Source organism: Mesoplodon mirus (genome assembly GCF_964341445.2).
Source record: "Mesoplodon mirus genome assembly, chromosome: 9".
NCBI classification, from domain to species: domain Eukaryota; kingdom Metazoa; phylum Chordata; class Mammalia; order Artiodactyla; family Ziphiidae; genus Mesoplodon; species Mesoplodon mirus.
Window position 1 is genome coordinate 109,082,176 of NC_138985.1, and position 17,605 is coordinate 109,099,780.

Sequence of the window (17,605 nt, forward strand, 5' to 3'; positions counted from 1 at the left end):
TTCCCGGAAAACCCCAGTCTCTCACAGCCCCAGCTGCACAAAGGCCACTAGAAAGTGCTGTGACCCCTGACATCCCACAGCTAAGCCCTGGTCCAGGAAGATCCCACATGCCGCAGAGCAACTAAGCCCGTGCGCCACAACTACTGAACCTGCGCTCTAGAGCCCGCGAGCCACAACTACTGAAGCCCGCCCGCCTAGAGGCCGTGCTCTGCAACAAGCCTGCACACCACAGTGAACAGTAGCCTCTGCTCTCTGCAACTAGAGAAAGCCCGTGCGCAGCAACAAAGACCCAAGGCAGCCAAAAATAAATAAATAAATGTATAAATAGGCATATTATTTCTTTTTTTAATTCCTTTATTTCTTTTTTTATACAGCAGGTTTTTATTAGTCATCAATTTTATACACATCAGTGTATACATGTCAATCCCAATCGCCCAGTTCATCACACCACCACTACCAACCCCCGACGCTTTCCCCCCTTGGTGTCCATAAGCTTGTTCTCTACATCTGTGTCTCAATTTCTGCCCTGCAGACTGGTTCATCTGTACCATTTTTCTAGGTTCCACATGTATGCATTAATATACGATATTTCTTTTTCTCTTTCTGACTTACTTCCCTCTGTATGAGTCTCCATCCACGTCTCTACAAATGACCCAATTTCGTTTCTTTTAATGGCTGAGTAATAGTCCATTGTATATACGTACCACATCATCTTTATCCATTCGTCTGTCGGTGGGCATTTTGGTTGCTTCCATGACCTGGTTATTGTAAATAGTCCTGCAATGAACAGTGGGATGCATGTGTCTTTTTGAATTATGGTTTTCTCTGGGTATATGGCCAGTAGTGGGATTGCTGGGTCATATGGTAATTCTAGTTTTAGTTTTTTAAGGAACCTCCATACTGTTCTCCATAGTGGCCGTATCAGTTTACATTCCCACCAACAGTGCAAGAGGGTTCCCTTTTCTCCACACCCTCTCCAGCATTTGTTGTTTGTAGATTTTCTGATGATGCCCATTCTAACTGGTGTGAGGTGATACCTCATTGTAGTTTTGATTTGCATTTCTCTAATAATTAGTGATGTTGAGCAGCTTTTCATGTGCTTCTTGGCCATCTGTATGTCTTCTTTGGAGAAATGTCTATTTAGGTCTTCTGCCCATTTTTGGATTGGGTTGTTTCTTTTTTTAATATTGAGCTGCATGAGCTGTTTATATATTTTGGAGATTAATCCTTTGTCTGTTGATTCATTTGCAAATATTTTATCCCATTCTGAGGGTTGTCTTTTCGTCTTGTTTATGGTTTACTTTGCTGTGCAAAAGCTTTGAGTTTCATTAGGTCCCATTTGTTTATTTTTGTTTTTATTTCCATTACTCTAGGAGGTGGATCAAAAAAGATCTTGCTGTGATTTATGTCAAAGAGTGTTCTTCCTATGTTTTCCTCTGAGAGTTTTATAGTGTCTGGTCTTACATTTAGGTCTCTAATCCATTTTGAGTTTATTTTTGTGTATGGTGTTAGGGAGTGTTCTAATTTCATTCTTTTACATGTAGTTGTCCAGTTTTCCCAGCACCACTTATTGAAGAGACTGTCTTTTCTCTATTGTATATCCTTACCTCCTCTGTCATAGATTAGTTGACCATAGGTGCATGGGTTTATCTCTGGGCTTTCTATCTTGTTCCATTGATCTATGTTTGTGTTTTTGTGCCAGTACCATATTGTCTTGATTACTGTAGCTTTGTAGTATAGTCTGAAGTCAGGGAGTCTGATTCCTCCAGCTCCTTTTTTTTCCCACAAGACTGCTTTGGCTATTTGGGGTCTTTTGTGTCTCCATACAAATTTTAAGATTTTTTGTTCTAGTTCTGTAAAAACTGCCATTGGTAATTTGATAGGGATTGTATTGAATCTGTAGATTGCTTTGGGTAGTATAGTCATTTTTACAATATTGATTCTTCCAATCCAAGAACATGGTATATCTCTCCATCTGTTGGTATCATCTTTAATTTCTTTCATCAGTGGCTTATAGCTTTCTGCATACAGGTTTTTTGTCTCCCTAGGTAGGTTTATTCCTAGGTATTTTATTCTTTTTGCTGCAATGGTAAATGGGAGTGTTTCCTTAATTTCTCTTTCAGATTCTTCATCATTAGTGTATAGGAATGCAAGATATTTCTGTGCATTAATTTTGTATCCTGCAAATTTACCAAATTCATTGATTAGCTCTAGTAGTTTTCTGGTGGCTTCTTTAGGATTCTCTATGTATAGTATCATGTCATCTGCAAACAGTGACAGTTTTACTTCTTCTTTTCCAATTTGTATTCCTTTTATTTCTTTTTATTCTCTGATTTGCCATGGCTAGGACTTCCAAAACTATGTTGAATAATAGTGGTGAGAGTGGACATCCTTGTCTTGTTCCTGATCTTAGAGGAAATGCTTTGTTTTTCACCATTGAGAATGATGTTTGCTGTGGGTTTGTCATATATGGCCTTTATTATGTTGAGGTAGGTTCCCTCTATGCCCACTTTCTGGAGAGTTTTTATCATAAATGGGTGTTGAATTTTGTCAGAAGCTTTTTCTGCATCTATTGAGATAATCATATGGTTTTTATTCTTCAATTTGTTAATATGGTGTATCACACTGATTGATTTGCGTATATTGAAGAAGCCTTGCATCCCTGGGATAACTTCCACTTGATCATGGTGTATGATCCTTTCAGTGTGTTGTTGGATTCTGTTTGTTAGTATTTTGTTGAGGATTTTTGCATCCATATTCATCAGTGATATTGGTCTGTAATTTTCTTTTTTGTAGTATCTTTGTCTGGTTTTGATATCAGGGTGATGGTGGCCTCATAGAATGAGTTTGGGAGTGTTCCTTCCTCTACAATTTTTTGGAAGAGTTTGAGAAGGATGGGTGTTAGCTCTTCTCTCAATGTTTGATAGAATTCACCTGTGAAGCCATCTGGTCCTGCACTTTGGTTTGTTGGAAGATTTTTAATCACAGTTTCAATTTCATTACTTGTGATTGGTCTGTTCATATTTTCTGTTTTTTCCTGGTTCAGTCTTGGAAAGTTCTACCTTTCTAAGAATTTGTGCATTTCTTCCAGGTTGTCCATTTTATTGGCATAGAGTTGCTTGTAGTAGTCTCTTAGGATGCTTTGTATTTCTGCGGTGTCTGTTGTAACTTCTCCTTTTTCATTTCTAATTTTATTGATTTGAGTCCTCTCCCTCTTTTTCTTGATGATTCTGGCTAATGGTTTATCAATTTTGTTTACCTTCTCAAAGAACCAGCTTTTAATTTTATTGATCTTTGTTATTGTATTCTTTGTTTCTATTTCATTTATTTCTGCTCTGATCTTTATGATTTCTTTCCTTCTGCTAACTTTGGGTTTTGTTTGTTCTTCTTTCCCTAGTTCCTTTAGGTGTAAGGTTAGATTGTTTATTTGAGATTTTTCTTGTTTCTTGAGGTAGGCTTGTATAGCTATAAACTTCCCTCTTAGAACTGCTTTTGCTGTATCCCATAGGTTTTGGATCGTCGTGTTTTCATTGTCATTTGTCTCTAGGTATTTTTTGATTTCCTCTTTGATTTCTTCAGTGATCTCTTGGTTATTTAGTAACGTATTGTTTAGCCTCCATGTGTTTGTGTTTTTTACGTTTTTCTCCCTGTAATTCATTTCTAATCTCATAGCATTGTGGTCAGAAAAGATGCTTGATATGATTTCAATTTTCTTAAATTTACTGAGGCTTGATTTGTGACCCAAGATGTGATCTATCCTGGAGAATGTTCTGTGCGCACTTGAGAAGAAAGTGTAATCTGCTGTTTTTGGATGGAATGTCCTATAAATATCAATTTAATCTATCTGGTTTATTGTGTCATTTAAAGCTTGTGTTTCCTTATTAATTTTCATTTTGGATGATCTGTCCATTGGTGTAAGTGAGGTGTTAAAGTCCCCCACTATTATTGTGTTACTGTCGATTTCCTCTTTTATAGCTTTTAGCAGTTGCTCTATGTATTGATGTGCTTCTATGATGGGTGCATATATACTTATAATTGTTATACCTTCTTCTTGGATTGATCCCTTGATCATTATGTAGTGTCCTTCCTTGTCTCTTGTAACATTCTTTATTTTAAAGTCTATTTTATCTGACATGAGTATTGCTACTCCAGCTTTCTTTTGATTTCCATTTGCATGGAATATCTTTTTCCATCCCCTCACTTTCAGTCTGTATGTGTCCCTAGGTCTGAAGTGGGTCTCTTGTAGACAGCATATATATGGGTCTTGTTTCTGTATCCATTCAGCAAGCCTGTGTCTTTTGGTTGGAGCATTTAATCCATTCACATTTAAGGTAATTATCAATATATATGTTCCTATGACCATTTTCTTAATTGTTTGGGGTTTGTTTTTGTAGGTACTTTTCTTCTCTGTGTTTCCCACTTAGAGAAGTTCCTTTAGCATTTGTTGTAGAGCTGGTTTTGTGGTGCTGAATTCTCTTAGCTTTTGCTTGTCTGTAAAGCTTTTGATTCCTCCTAGAATCTGAATGAGATCCTTGCCGGGTAGAGTAATCTTGGTTGTAGGTCCTTCCCTTTCATCACTTTTAGTATATCATGCCACTCTGTTCTGGCTTGTAGAGTTTCTGCTGAGAAATTGGCTGTTAACCTTATGGGAGTTCCCTTGTATATTGTTTGTCATTCTTCCCTTGCGGCTTTCAATAATTTTCCTTTGTCTTTAATTTTTGCCAGTTTGATTACTATGTATCTCGGCATGTTACTCCTTGGGTTTATCCTGTATGGGACTCTCTGCCCTTCCTGGACTTGGGTGTCTATTTCCTTTCCCATGTTAGGGAAGTTTTCGACTATAATCTCTTCAAATATTTTCTCTGGTCCTCTCTCTCTCTCTTCTCCTTCTGGGACCCCTGTAATGCGAATGTTGTTGTGTTTAATGTTGTCCCAGAGGTCTCTTAGGCTGTCTTCATTTCTTTTCATTCTTTTTTCTTTATTCTGTTCCACAGAAGTGAATTCCACCATTCTGTCTTCCAGGTCACTTATCCATTCTTCTGCCTCAGTTATTCTGCTATTGATTCCTTCTAGTGTAGTTTTCATTTCAGTTATTGTATTGTTCATCCCTGTTTGTTTGTTCTTTAATCCTTCTAGGTCTTTGTTAAACATTCCTCGCATCTTCTCGATCTTTGCCTCCATTCTTTTTCTGAGGTCCTGGATCATCTTCACTATCATTATTCTGAATTCTTTTCCTGGAAGGTTGTCTATCTCCACTTCATTTAGTTGTTTTTTTTGGGGGGTTTATCTTGTTCCTTCATCTGGTACATAGCCCTCTGCCTTTTCATCTTGTCTATCTTTCTGTGAATATGGTTTTTGTTCCACAGGCTGCAGGATTGTAGTTTTTCTTGCTTCTGCTATCTGCCCTCTGGTGGATGCAGCTATCTAAGAGGCTTGTGCAAGTTTCCTGATGGGAGGGACTGGTGGTGGGTAGAGCTGACTGTTGCTCTGGTGGGCAGAGCTCAGTAAAACTTTAATCCACTTGACTGTTGATGGGTGGGGCTGGGTTCCCTCCCTGTTGGTTGTTTGGCCCGAGGCAACCCAACCCTGGAGCCTACCTAGGCTCTTCGGTGGGGCTAATGGCAGACTCTGGGAGGGCTCACACCAAGGACTACTTCCCGGGACTTCTGCTGCCAGTGTCCTTGTCCCCATGGTGAGTCACAGCCACCCCCCACCTTTGCAGGAGACCCTCCAACACTAGCAGGTAGGTGTGGTTCAGTCTCCCCTGGGGTCACTGCTCCTTCCCCTGGGTCCCGATGCGCACACTACTTTGTGTGTGCCCTACAAGAGTGGAGTCTCCATTTCCTCCAGTCCTGTCGCCTGCAATCAATTCCCACTAGGCTTCAAAGTCTGATTCTCTAGGAATTCCTCCTCCCGTTGCCGGACCCCCAGGTTGGGAAGCCTGACGTGGGGCTCAGAACCTTCACTCCAGTGGGTGGACTTCTGTGGTATAAGTGTTCTCCAGTTTGTGAGTCACCCACCCAGCAGTTATGGGATTTGATTTTACTGTGATTGCGCCCCTCCTACCGTCTCATTGTGGCTTCTCCTTTGTCTTTGGATGTGGGGTATCTTTTTTGGTGAGTTCCAGTGTCCTCCTGTCGATGATTGTCCAGCAGCTAGCTGTGATTCTGGTGTTCTCGCAAGAGGGAGTGAGAGCACGTCCTTCTACTTCACCATCTTGGTTCAGGGCTGCATATTATTTCTTAATAATAAATATTGTAACAAACAAGGAGTCTATTTGAATAAGACATTTTAATTACATCTGAAAACTGTCAAAATATACAAATTTAGTTACAAGACACTTTTACTGCCATCTGCCAAAATTGTAGTAAGCACACATGTCCTATCTTGGAAATAAAACAACCTGTAAATTTTTTTTTCGAAATAAGAAATGTCTATGTTGTGAGTAGCACTCCCTTTGATGTGACAACTTGGAACACTTGTAAGAGCAACCCTGAATGAGTCTTTTTTATTCTTGTGCTGTTTCTAGCTCCTAAATCTATCATAAATCTGTTCCTTTTTCCACGTCCATTTTCCCTGTCACTATTTTCGTTCATGTCCTTGTTTCTAGCTTGGACTATTGCAGTAGCCTCTCAGTGGTCCTGCAGCCTGACTCCATTTCCTCCACATGCCGAAGCTGCTCTCATCACGCTGACTGCCTGTGGCATTTGCCACTCTCCCTCTGCCTGAGTGTCCTTCCCAGGGAAATTTCTACCTGTCCTTCATGACTGCGGGTAGGCTTAAGCTCCCCTGTGTAGCTTCTGCCTCTACTGTGCCTGCTAATCTCCTCCATTAAAGTCCCTGGCACAGTAAAGGGCTGGTTTATGCGTTTGTTGATAAGTTTGCTTCCCACTTGGTTGTTTCTCCATCTTGCAGAGCTGACAGGCTTCCTCTTTGCTCCCATGGCCTCCTGAACACGCTTCTATGGCAGCACATGTACACTTTTCATATCCATAGATTTAGTCTCTTTTCCTGTCATTTGATTGAGCTCCTTGAGCCAGGGATGTGTCTGGAGAGTCTTTGAGCCTCTGTGTCTGATACAGGGTTGGGTCCTGGTAGCTTCCTCCTTGTTGGCATAACTTGTGCCTTCCAGGAGGAAGTACACATGTTACATGTGTACTTCTGAAAATCCAGTCCCTCTCCCTCCCGCCACTTTGAGAGTCTGGGAGAGGGAGGGGAAAGAGGGGTGTCTTACCTGCAGAGTCCTTGCAAGAGCCCCCTGGGGAGTGCTTTTGCTGCCCTTGTCATTACCCACACAGCCACTAGGGAGCAGGAAAGCCCCATCCTTCCCTAGATCCGGGCCCAACCAGAATCAGCTGCCTTCCCCACAGAAGTCCATTCTCCAAAAGCTGATGTGCTGAGAATCATTTTGCAAAATCGTTGACTCAGCAAATAACCAACTGCTAACTCATCGTGGAGTTATTTGAGGCTTTGGTTTTATTCAGAGTGCTCCCCAAAGCTTCATATTTCATCTAAGAAAGAGGGAGCTTTTCTTGATCTCAGTTTACTGTGTTCTCTGTTTTGGAGAAATGGTATCCCACCAGGCCTCTGACCCTGCCTTGACCTGACCTCCACTTCTGGGAGTGACAGACACAGCTGGGATGATTGGCCATGTGGCAGGCTTCTGTCTGATGGTTTTTTTTTTTTAATTAATTAATTAATTATTTTTGGCTGTGTTGGGTCTTCGTTTCTGTGCGAGGGCTTTCTCTAGTTGCGGCAAGCGGGGGCCACTCTTCATCGCGGTGCGCGGGACTCTCACTGTTGCGGCCTCTCTTGTTGTGGAGCACGGGCTCCAGACACACAGGCTCAGTAGTTGTGGCTCACGGGCCTAGTTGCTCCGCGGCATGTGGGATCTTCCCAGACCGGGCTCGAACCCGTGTCCCCTGCATTGGCAGGCAGATTCTCAACCACTGCGCCACCAGGGAAGCCCCTGTCTGATGGTTTTGATGTGTTGATTTTATGTGAATTGACCTAGTGCCCCACGGAGGGTGGGGCTTCTTCCTGGACCTGGTCCTCCTTACTAAGAGGGTGGGGGGATGGGAGACCTTCTTTCGGTTTCCCCTCCAAGTGTAGCCGTGTCACCCCAGCCCTTGGTAGCAGTGCCAGCAGACTGAACTTGAAGACCAGAGGGGAGGAGGACCCCAGGAGACATGGCAGCCCCTCCAAGCCCAGTCCAGCCCCCCCTGCTCCTCCTTCCATGGGGTCTCTGGAAGGCTCAGCCCCACCTCAGACAATTCATAGACCCAGCCTGGAGTGACAGTGTGAGCTCAGGGGCCTCTGCACCGTGATTGAAAGTCCTCTTACACGGAGGACATTAAGCTGAGTGAAAAAAGCCAGTCACACAGGACAAATACTGTCTGATTCCAGTCACAGGAAGTTTCTAAATCATAGACACAGAAAGTAGATGGTGGTTACCAGGGGCTGGGGAGTGGGGAGGAGGATTAGCATCTAATGTGTCCAGAGCTTCAGGCTGTGGGATGGAATAGTTCTGGAACTCTTGGCACAATGTCGAGAATGCACCTGAAGCTGCTGAGCTGTACGTTTAAAGATGGCTAAGATGGTCAATTCAATGTTGCATGTGTGGGTTTTTTTGTTTGTTTTTTTAGCACAATAAAATAAAATAAGGTCTTTCTCTGTGTTTCACTTCCTTCTCTAGAAGGAAGCTTTGAACGCTTTGGCTCACAATAGGGTTTCGTTTTATGAGCTCTTTGAAAGCATCAAAGTTCTAGCATTTCAAATGTTTGTCTAGCTCCAGGAAAGCACACTTTCTCCTGGGAAGCAGCGTTGGTCCGAGGCCCCGAGTTTCTCCGGAGGGGGCGTTGAGGGAGAGCCCTCTGGAAGGCAGGAGAGGAGCTGTTACAGGAAGCTGTAAGGGCTGCTGCAGGGCAGACGGAGGGCGAGGAGTTGGTGGGAGAAGGTAAACTATGTCTTTGGGTTTTCACCCCAATCTCGGGAAAGGGCAGGGCTGAGCGGTGAAGTCTGGGACCTGCTGGGAGCAGAAACACCTGCTCCGGGCCCTCCCCCCCTCCCCGCTCGCGCAAAGCCTTGAAAAGCCCCCGATTGTTCTCCGCACGGCCGGCACAGAGATCCTTCTCGAGGGACCTTTCCGAAGCTCGGCTGGGGCTCAGCACGGGTCCCCTCAGCCCCAGCGGAGCCTCCGCCCTCCACCTCCCACCAGCCTTTGGCCGCGCCGGGTAGGTGAGCGCGGCCCCTTCGGGACCCAGACGTTCTCACCCTGTGATCTGGCATCACTTCTGAACTTCCCCTCCGACTGCATTGAAAACCTATTCTAAAAACCTCTCCCTCCTCAGAAACACTTGTCAGGAAGATCCCGACCCTGCGAAGCTGGTCCAGAACCTGCTCTCCTCTCCCCGCGCGGCTGCTCCATCCTCCGAGGGGATAGAGTAGCCGCTTCACCCAGCCGAGCGATGCAGGGACGGAGGCGGGCGGAACCTGGAGGTTCAGAGACTGGGACCGGTCAGGGGACAGGACCGAGGTACGTGTGTGCGTGGTGGCGGTTTCTGTGCTGGACACGTGAACATGAGGATGGGAAAGGCGGCCGACGCAGGGCGGGGAGACAGCCACCTGGAGGGCTTGATTTCAGGGGCTCTGGAATGTTCCTCCCGCCCCAGCGCAGGTCTCCCCAGCCTGGGGGGGCACAGAGGTCACCCACCTCCCCAGGGAGTCGTGTCTGTGGGGAGCCTTCCTAGAAAGAGGCGGGTCTGGGAGGGGGCTGCTCGCCCCACCCAGGGCTGAGATGAAGGCCTGGAAGAAAAAGAGGGGTAGGTCCGCTCCCCCGGCATCCTCTGACTTCACGACTGTGACACAAAGCAAACTCCCACCCTCACCCCAGGGAAGTCAGCGGGAGCTGCCTGTCTCCTTGGGAAGAAGCGGGCAGGGAAGCCGGCCGTTTGGACACTGATTTTTCACATTCACTCTCCCGATATTTCCCAGCCCTTGAACGATTAGGATTCCATTAACTGATCATTGAAAGTGGTCAGTGTTTGCCAAAAACACTCTTTCTGATTTTATCTAAATTTAAGCCTCCTGGGCTCTCACCCATGAACTCTTTTCCTTCCTCCTGCTGGGCTGGGACTGAGTTCTCTCCAGGCCGGGCTCCAGAAGCTTCTCTGACCACCTTTTTCTGTGCACCTGAACTGCCCCTGATGTGGGACAAATCCCTACATCACTGGAAGCTTTGCTTGGATGCCTGAAGCCTCGTCCCCCTTGGGCTATATCCTGGGAAGAAGGTGGAGGCTGCTTTAGAATCTCAGCAAGAGTTCAGGAGAAAGATTTTTCTTTTCTTTTAAAGTTTTAAAAAAATTCTTGAATTTTATTTTATTTATTTTTTTATACAGCAGGTTCTTATTAGTTACCTATTTTATACGTATTAGTGTATATATGTCAATCCCAATCTCCCAGTTCATCCCACCACCACCCCCTCCCCACTTTGTGTCCATACGTTTGTTCTCTACATCTGTGTCTCTATTTCTGCCTTGCAAACCGGTTCATCCGTACCATTTTTCACATATATGCATTAATATTTGATATTTGTTTTTCTCTTTCTGACTTAGTTCACTCTGTATGACAGTCTCTGGGTCCATCCACGTCTCTACAAATGACCCAATTTCATTCCTTTTTATGCCCGAGTAATATTCCATTGTAGATATGTACCACATCTTCTTTATCCATTCGTCTGTCGATGGGCATTTAGGTTGCATCCATGACCTGGCTGTTGAAAACAGTGCTTCAGTGAACATTGGGATGCATGTGTCTTTTTGAATTATGGTCTTCTCTGGGTATATGCCCAATAGTGGGATTGCTATGTCATATGGTAATTCTAGTTTTAGTTTTTTAAGGAACCTCCATACCATTCTCCATAGTAGCTGTATCAACTTACATTCCCACCAACAGTGCAAGAGGGTTCATTTTCTCCACACCCTCGCCAGCATTTATTGTTCATAGATTTTCTGATGATGCCCATTCTGACCAGTGTGAGGTGATAACTCATTGTAGTTTTGATTTGCATTTCTCTAATAATTAGTGATGTTGAGCATCTTTTCATGTGCCTCTTGGCCATCTGTATATCTTCTTAAGAGAAATGTCTATTTAGGTCTTCTGCCCATTTTTTTTTTTTTGCGGTACACGGGCCTCTCACTGTTGTGGCCTCTCCCGTTGCGGAGCACAGGCTCCGGATGCACAGGCTCAGCGGCCATGGTTTACGGGCCCAGCCGCTCCGTGGCATATGGGATCTTCCCGGACCGGGGCACGAACCCGTGTCCCCTGCGTCGGCAGGCGGACTCTCAACCACTGCACCACCAGGGAAGCCCGGTTCTGCCCATTTTTTGATTGGGTTGTTTCTTTTTTTAATATTGAGCTGCATGAGCTGTTTATATATTTTGGAGATTAATCCTTTGTTGATTCGTTTGCAAATATTTTATCCCATTCTGAGGGTTGTCTTTTCGTCTTGTTTATAGTTTCCTTTGCTGTACAAAAGGAAAGCTGTCTTTCTTTCTTTTTCTCTCTTTTGCTCTGCTGGGGTCTCCAGAGTAGTCTGGGAGATGATGAGGGAAATGTGGGTTATCAAGGAGAGAGTGAGGGAGGGGAGAGCTTTGGTTCCCTTTTGTCCTCAAAAGTATTTTCTGTACCCTTGGGAGAAAATGGTACAGGTGGGCAATTGTATGTATGGGGGGGGGAGGGGGGAAGAGAAAGAGAAAGAGAGTTAGTTTTGATTCAGTATGATGTCATTAGCTGGAAGGAGTACAGTAAACGCTCATCCATTTCGTCACACCATGATGGGGAACCATATAAAACAACAGTGTGTACTTGGCAAATAAATTCCTTTTTTTGACCTGCTGGAGATCTCTGCTTCCTTTACCTTATTTACTCACTAGTGTCTTAAAAATGTAATGTACAAAAATATACTACTTCTTCCCTTGGTTGGGAAACAATATAAAGTCACTTCTCTTTTATTATACAAAGTGGCGTCACTTCAGTCTCCTTCTCCACTTCTAAAAACAATTTTTCTTCCTTTCCTCACATCCCCCACTCTCACCATCACTCATTTCACACCATTTGTTGAGCATTTACTATATGCCAGACACAATATTAGGACTTAGGGACACAGAACAAGACAGGCATGGTCTCTGCTCTTAGAGAGTTTCATACTAAGGACAGCAAAGAGAAAATGAAAAAAGTAGACACAATAAATAATACCAGATAGGAACAGTGCTATGATGACAATAAGGAGAGTCAGGATATGGGGAGTTAGGGTGAGGTTTTCTTTATATGGGGGTGTGTCAGGGTCAGAAGAGGCTCTTAGAAGAGTCCCGACAGTGACTGGACTTCTCGGCTTGGCATAACCTTGGAGGTGTGTGTTTTTGAGCTGAGCTGGGCTTTGTCTGTTGCACTGTGCAGAGATCCAGACGCTTGTAGGGAGGAGCCCAGGCCTCCATCCTTGGGCCTGATGAGATTCTCCCTGCCTCAGCCGTACGTTTCCCCTGAGGTGAAGCTTCTTTTTTTTTTTTTTTTTTTGCGGTACGCGGGCCTCTCACTGTTGTGGCCTCTCCCGTTGCGGAGCACAGGCTCCGGACGCGCAGGCTCAGCGGCCATGGCTCACGGGCCCAGCCGCTCCGCGTCATGTGGGACCTTCCTGGACCAGGGCACGAACCCGTGTCCCCTGCATCGGCAGGCAGACTCTCAACCACTGTGCCACCAGGGAAGCCCAAGGTGAAGCTTCTTGAGGGCAGCTGCACGTGCTTCCTTTGCTACCTTCTCTGATTCCTTCCTCACACTCCTGTGACACTCTTCTTGAAAGAGGAGTGAACTTTCAAATAGCTACGCAGAAAAGGGGCTTTTCTCCTTCACTTTCTTCAGCTGTGTTTCTTTATTTTTCAAGTTTGTTTCCTTTATCTTCCTTGTTTGTATCCTGGGGCCCTATTATTGTATAAAAATACAAATCCTATGTATTTTTAATCTACAGTGTTTTGTGTAAATATCATTTTCTCAGTTGTGTAAATAACATTTTCTCAGTTGTCAGACATGACTTACATATATGATAAATAAACTTCAATCTGTTGAAAAAAAAACAGAAACAGAAGGTACTTTCTTGTTGTTCCTCTATCCACTCTGTTTGTGAGTTGAACGTTGTTGGGTTGCTTTTTGTCCCAGCAGAACCAGCGGAAACCTGTGTCAGGAGAGAGAGTCAGAGCCGGGCTGCTCCATGTTGGAACTGAGGCTTCTTCTTTTAGGGAAACATGGCGCAGGGAAAAGTGCCACAGGAAACACCATTCTGGGCAAAGCTGTGTTCAAGTCCAGGTTCAGTGAGCAGATGGTGACTAAAACGTGCCAGAGAGAGAGTGGGGCCACGCAGGGGTGTGAGGTTGTGGTCATCGACACCCCTGACCTTTTCTCCTCAATAGCTTGTGCCAATGACAAGGAAGGCTACATTGAGCGCTGCCTGGAGCTCTCGGCTCCCAGCCTCGACGCCTTGCTTCTGGTAATTCCCATTGGCCATTATAAGGTGGAGGACAGAGAAACAATCAAGGGCATCCAGAAGGTGTTTGGAGCTAAAGCCAGGAAGCACATCATTATAGTCTTTACTTGGAAAGATGATTTGATGGGTGGCTTGCTGGAAGATTACATTGAAAGTGACGAATCTGTTAAGGACTTGGTTCAAAACTATGGCGGCCGATACTGCGCTTTCAACAACAAGGCAATTGAGGATGAGCGGGACGCCCAGGTGAAGGACCTCCTCTGCAAGGTCAGGTGTTTGGTGGATGAGAACCAAGGACCATACTGGGTGAACTTCAGAAATGAAGACAGTGGATTCCAGGTGAGGATTCTTGTGAAGGTCTCCAAGGGTCTCTGTTGTTAGAGCTAGCGGAATAAAGGCACAAGTAAGTGAAATGTTGCATAGGCTTTGTTTAAAGGGATATTTATCTGTAAACTGGAAAGATGAGGCTCCTTGGAGTATTATACTTTATTGGCAAATTGATGGATATATTTAAGAGCTTATCTGACTTTACCCCTCATAGTACTGGACACATAAATGACTCATTAGACCCTCTTCCCTTGGCTTCAGTAAAACTATCCTCTTCTGGTTTTTTCCTCCTCGCTTGCACTCCAGAGAGCGCTGAGTCCACCTGACAGCTGGCATCTTCAGGGCTTGGTTCTCGCCTTTCCTCCCTTCTCTATACTTGTGTCCTCAGGTGATTCCACATTTTTACAGCTTTGAGCTTCATCTGTTGCTAGTAGTTTCCAAATTAGTAACTCCAGTCCAGGTCTTTCCTCCTGAGTTCTGACTCCTTTGTCCGTCCAATTGCTACTTGACATTGCTCTCTTAAAGAATCTCAGAGTTAACATGTCCAGACTTTTGTTTTTCCCTCTTGAATCTCTGAGACTTCAGTTTTCCTCTCAGCTCTGTCAATGGCTGTCCTGCTCATCATGCTCTTCAAACCTAAGCCCAGATGTCAGCTTTGATACCACAGCCAGCTTGCATCTGATTTCCAGGAGATCATCGTCTTGTGTGATTAAGGCACCTGGAATCCGCCTGCTTCTCTCTGTCTCCACTACCACCATCTGGTCCAGGCCAACCTCTTTTCTTGCCTGTATTATTTTACACATATTTGCATAACAATTTTCCCCTCATTTATTCTTGTGCCTTACCCTCCCCACCCCCATCCATTTCACACACAATAGCCAGAGTGATATTTTAGTTGATTTTAAAACTTCTGATTTCATGCCAATTTAAATGTTGGGAGTGAGGCTTCCCCAGGCAGGTGAAGGGGATGTGAATTATGTCTCATTGTCTCCAAATCTTACTGGATCTCACGTTTGAAGAAGCTTCATCTCTATACTGGGGGTACAGTAAGGGAAGAAGACATTGGAGATACATGGGGAGCTTGATTTCCAATCTCCTCCCTTCCCCTGTCCCTCAAACGCACCGCACAGCTATCACTTGACTAGTTTCTTCTTCCAGGGAGTCCAGAAGCTTTTCTTAAGCTTCTGGATTTTCTCCAGGAATAGCAGGAACTCTGGGAGACACTGGAAAGAATTACTTTTACTACTGGGGACTGTGGAGAAGTAAAGTTAGAAAGTGCTTCAGGAACAATGCCTGGGTTAGATGACATTTTTGGGGCTCCTCTGAGTGAGAACAAAACCCACCTTCTTACTTCTGGGAAACCTGTTGCAGCAGCAGCGGGGTCTCAAGGTCAGCTTCATCATAGACAGGACTACACATGCCAGCAACGACCATGACCATGACCACGACCATGACGTTCATTTGACCACATCCTAATCATGGAATTACTCTGAATTATATATTGTGTCTCCATTCCTTTACTTTGTGAAAAGCTGAGATTTTAGATCTGTGTGCATCATATTCCTCTTTATCTTCTTTCTAGGATTGTGTGAATGAAGCTACATCTCAGAGGGAGGACCATCCACATGGTAAGATAATTCTTAAAAAAATGTTAAGCTCATATCTGTATTCTTGTGAATGCATCATGCATCAAAATGAAGTGGAAAAATTATCGAGATAAGTCAGAACAAAAATGCACCCTGGAGCCCTAGCTCAGGTTGGTGCCCACAATCTGTCTCCCAGGGAACTGCTAACATTTGTGAGTAAGTGCAGCCCCAGCAGAGGTTCTGGACACCACGCGGGTGTCCCTGGCCTTCCCTGAAATGTTACAGAGCTGGGCTTGTCTCTTGCAGCTTCTTTCCTGACTCAGCCTCTTCCCCCAGCCTGGGACCCAGCACTATCCAATTTTGGACTCCTACCGGGAGGCAGAAATCACTTCCTCATGGATAACACTAAACAGAATAACACCTGCAGAACTCAGTGATGGAGCTCAGTATCTGTGTGATGATTGCCATTAATGGTGCATCGTGCACACTGCACAAGTCAATACACATAGATCTACCTTGTTCTGTTCGGTGGACGTCATATGGTCCATGATATGGGCATACGCGACAAACTCACCCATCTCTTTGTTGTTGGACTTGCAGGTTATTTCCGGGCCAGCTCTGTGCAAGAACTGAATATTTCGCAGTGAATAAGATAGATGGGGGCTTCCCTGGTGGCGCAGTGGTTGAGAGTCTGCCTGCCGATGCAGGGGACGCGGGTTCATGCCCTGGTCCGGGAAGATCCCACATGCCGCGGAGCGGCTGGGTCCGTGAGCCATGGCCGCTGAGCCTATGTGTCCAGAGCCTGTGCTCCGCAACGGGAGAGGCCACAACAGTGAGAGGCCCACGTACCACAAAAAAAAAAAAAAAAAAAAAAAAAGATAGATGAGGTCTCTGTCCTTGTAGGACTTCCCAAAATAATAATTAAAATTAAAATTTTAATGATAATTATTGCAACTGACATTATATGCTGGGAGATATATATATATATATATATAATATAAATTATTCAATCCTAGTAGCATATAATATATAATCCTCATAACATCCTCACAATATAGCCCTTAATAACAATCCTATAAAGAAGGTGTTATTTTTATTATTTTCGTTTTACAGTTGAGTAAATTTTGCCAGAAATACGTGAACTTAGACAGCAGTAGGGGGTTAAAATTCTGTTGATGCCCGTCAGCCAAGACCCCCAGGGATATTCCTGTTACTGAACAAAACGGTGGAATGGCTTGTGGCAGTGAGGGAACATAGCACATCATGGAGACCAAGGAGCATCTCAGAATGAGGGTGTTGGCGAAGACTTTTTATAGGATGTGGGCTTGTGCGAGGTGATCTGGGGGGAAGTAGAAACTCTCCCGAGGCAACCTAACACGGACATGGTGTCACTAGCATTGCGGCCGCTTTCTTTAAATGCTGTGTTCTTTCCCCTTCCCAGACTTGGGGCTCAGACGCTAAGGATCATCCACTCTGATAGTGCCCTGGATGATACAGACTCAGTGACTATCCTTGTAACTGTGGGCTCTGTCATGTGCCCAGTGGGTCTGGTATTGACTTGGGATCATGGGAGAAGTGGTGGGGACAGTGTATGTGTGGAGAGACAGTTTTGTGGTGCAGGTTATTACAGTAATTTACTGAGATAATTTACATAGAGTGAAATGCACAAATCTTAAGTGTACAACTCGAGGGTTTTTTACATATCTACACATATGTGACCATCATCTAGATAAAGATATGGGGCATTTCCATCACCTTAGAAGTTCTTACTGTCCCTCCCCAAAGGGAACCACTCTCCAGACTTCTATCCACATGGATTAATTTTGTGTGTTCTTGAACTTCAGAAAATGACATCATGTAGCACGTGGTTTTGTGTCTGGCTTCCTTCACTTAGCGTGTTTTGGTGATCCATCCAGGCTGCATATCAGTACATCACTTTTTGTTAAATTGTCGAGTTGTATTCTATTTTATGAATATACCACTGAGATGCATTTTTTTATTTAAGTTTTAAAAAATTTAATTATTATTTTTTTATTTGATTGGCCGCCCTTCACGGCATGTGGGACTCCCGGTTCCCTGACCAGGGATCGAACCCGTGCCCCCTGCAGTGGAAGCACTGGACCACCAGGGAAGCCCCCCACTGAGATGCATTTTAAAC

General features: G+C 44.5%; 2 protein-coding genes across 2 annotated transcripts in view; both read left to right on the plus strand.

Moving 5' to 3' along the window:
* ZNF775 (zinc finger protein 775) overlaps nucleotides 1–17,605 on the plus strand; it is a 180,727-nt gene that overhangs the window by 50,109 nt on the left and 113,013 nt on the right. The gene's annotated exons all lie outside the window — the stretch shown is intronic.
* The window catches only part of GIMAP8 (GTPase, IMAP family member 8), a 12,139-nt gene continuing 3,469 nt past the window's right edge, over nucleotides 8,936–17,605 (plus strand). Inside the window, exons 1-5 of the mRNA XM_082632270.1 lie at nucleotides 8,936–8,956; nucleotides 9,351–9,535; nucleotides 13,213–13,873; nucleotides 15,444–15,489; nucleotides 16,048–16,090. Of these exons, the coding sequence (XP_082488396.1) occupies nucleotides 9,468–9,535; nucleotides 13,213–13,873; nucleotides 15,444–15,489; nucleotides 16,048–16,090 (818 nt within the window). The 5' untranslated portion in view covers nucleotides 8,936–8,956; nucleotides 9,351–9,467. The remainder of the gene's footprint in view (nucleotides 8,957–9,350; nucleotides 9,536–13,212; nucleotides 13,874–15,443; nucleotides 15,490–16,047; nucleotides 16,091–17,605) is intronic.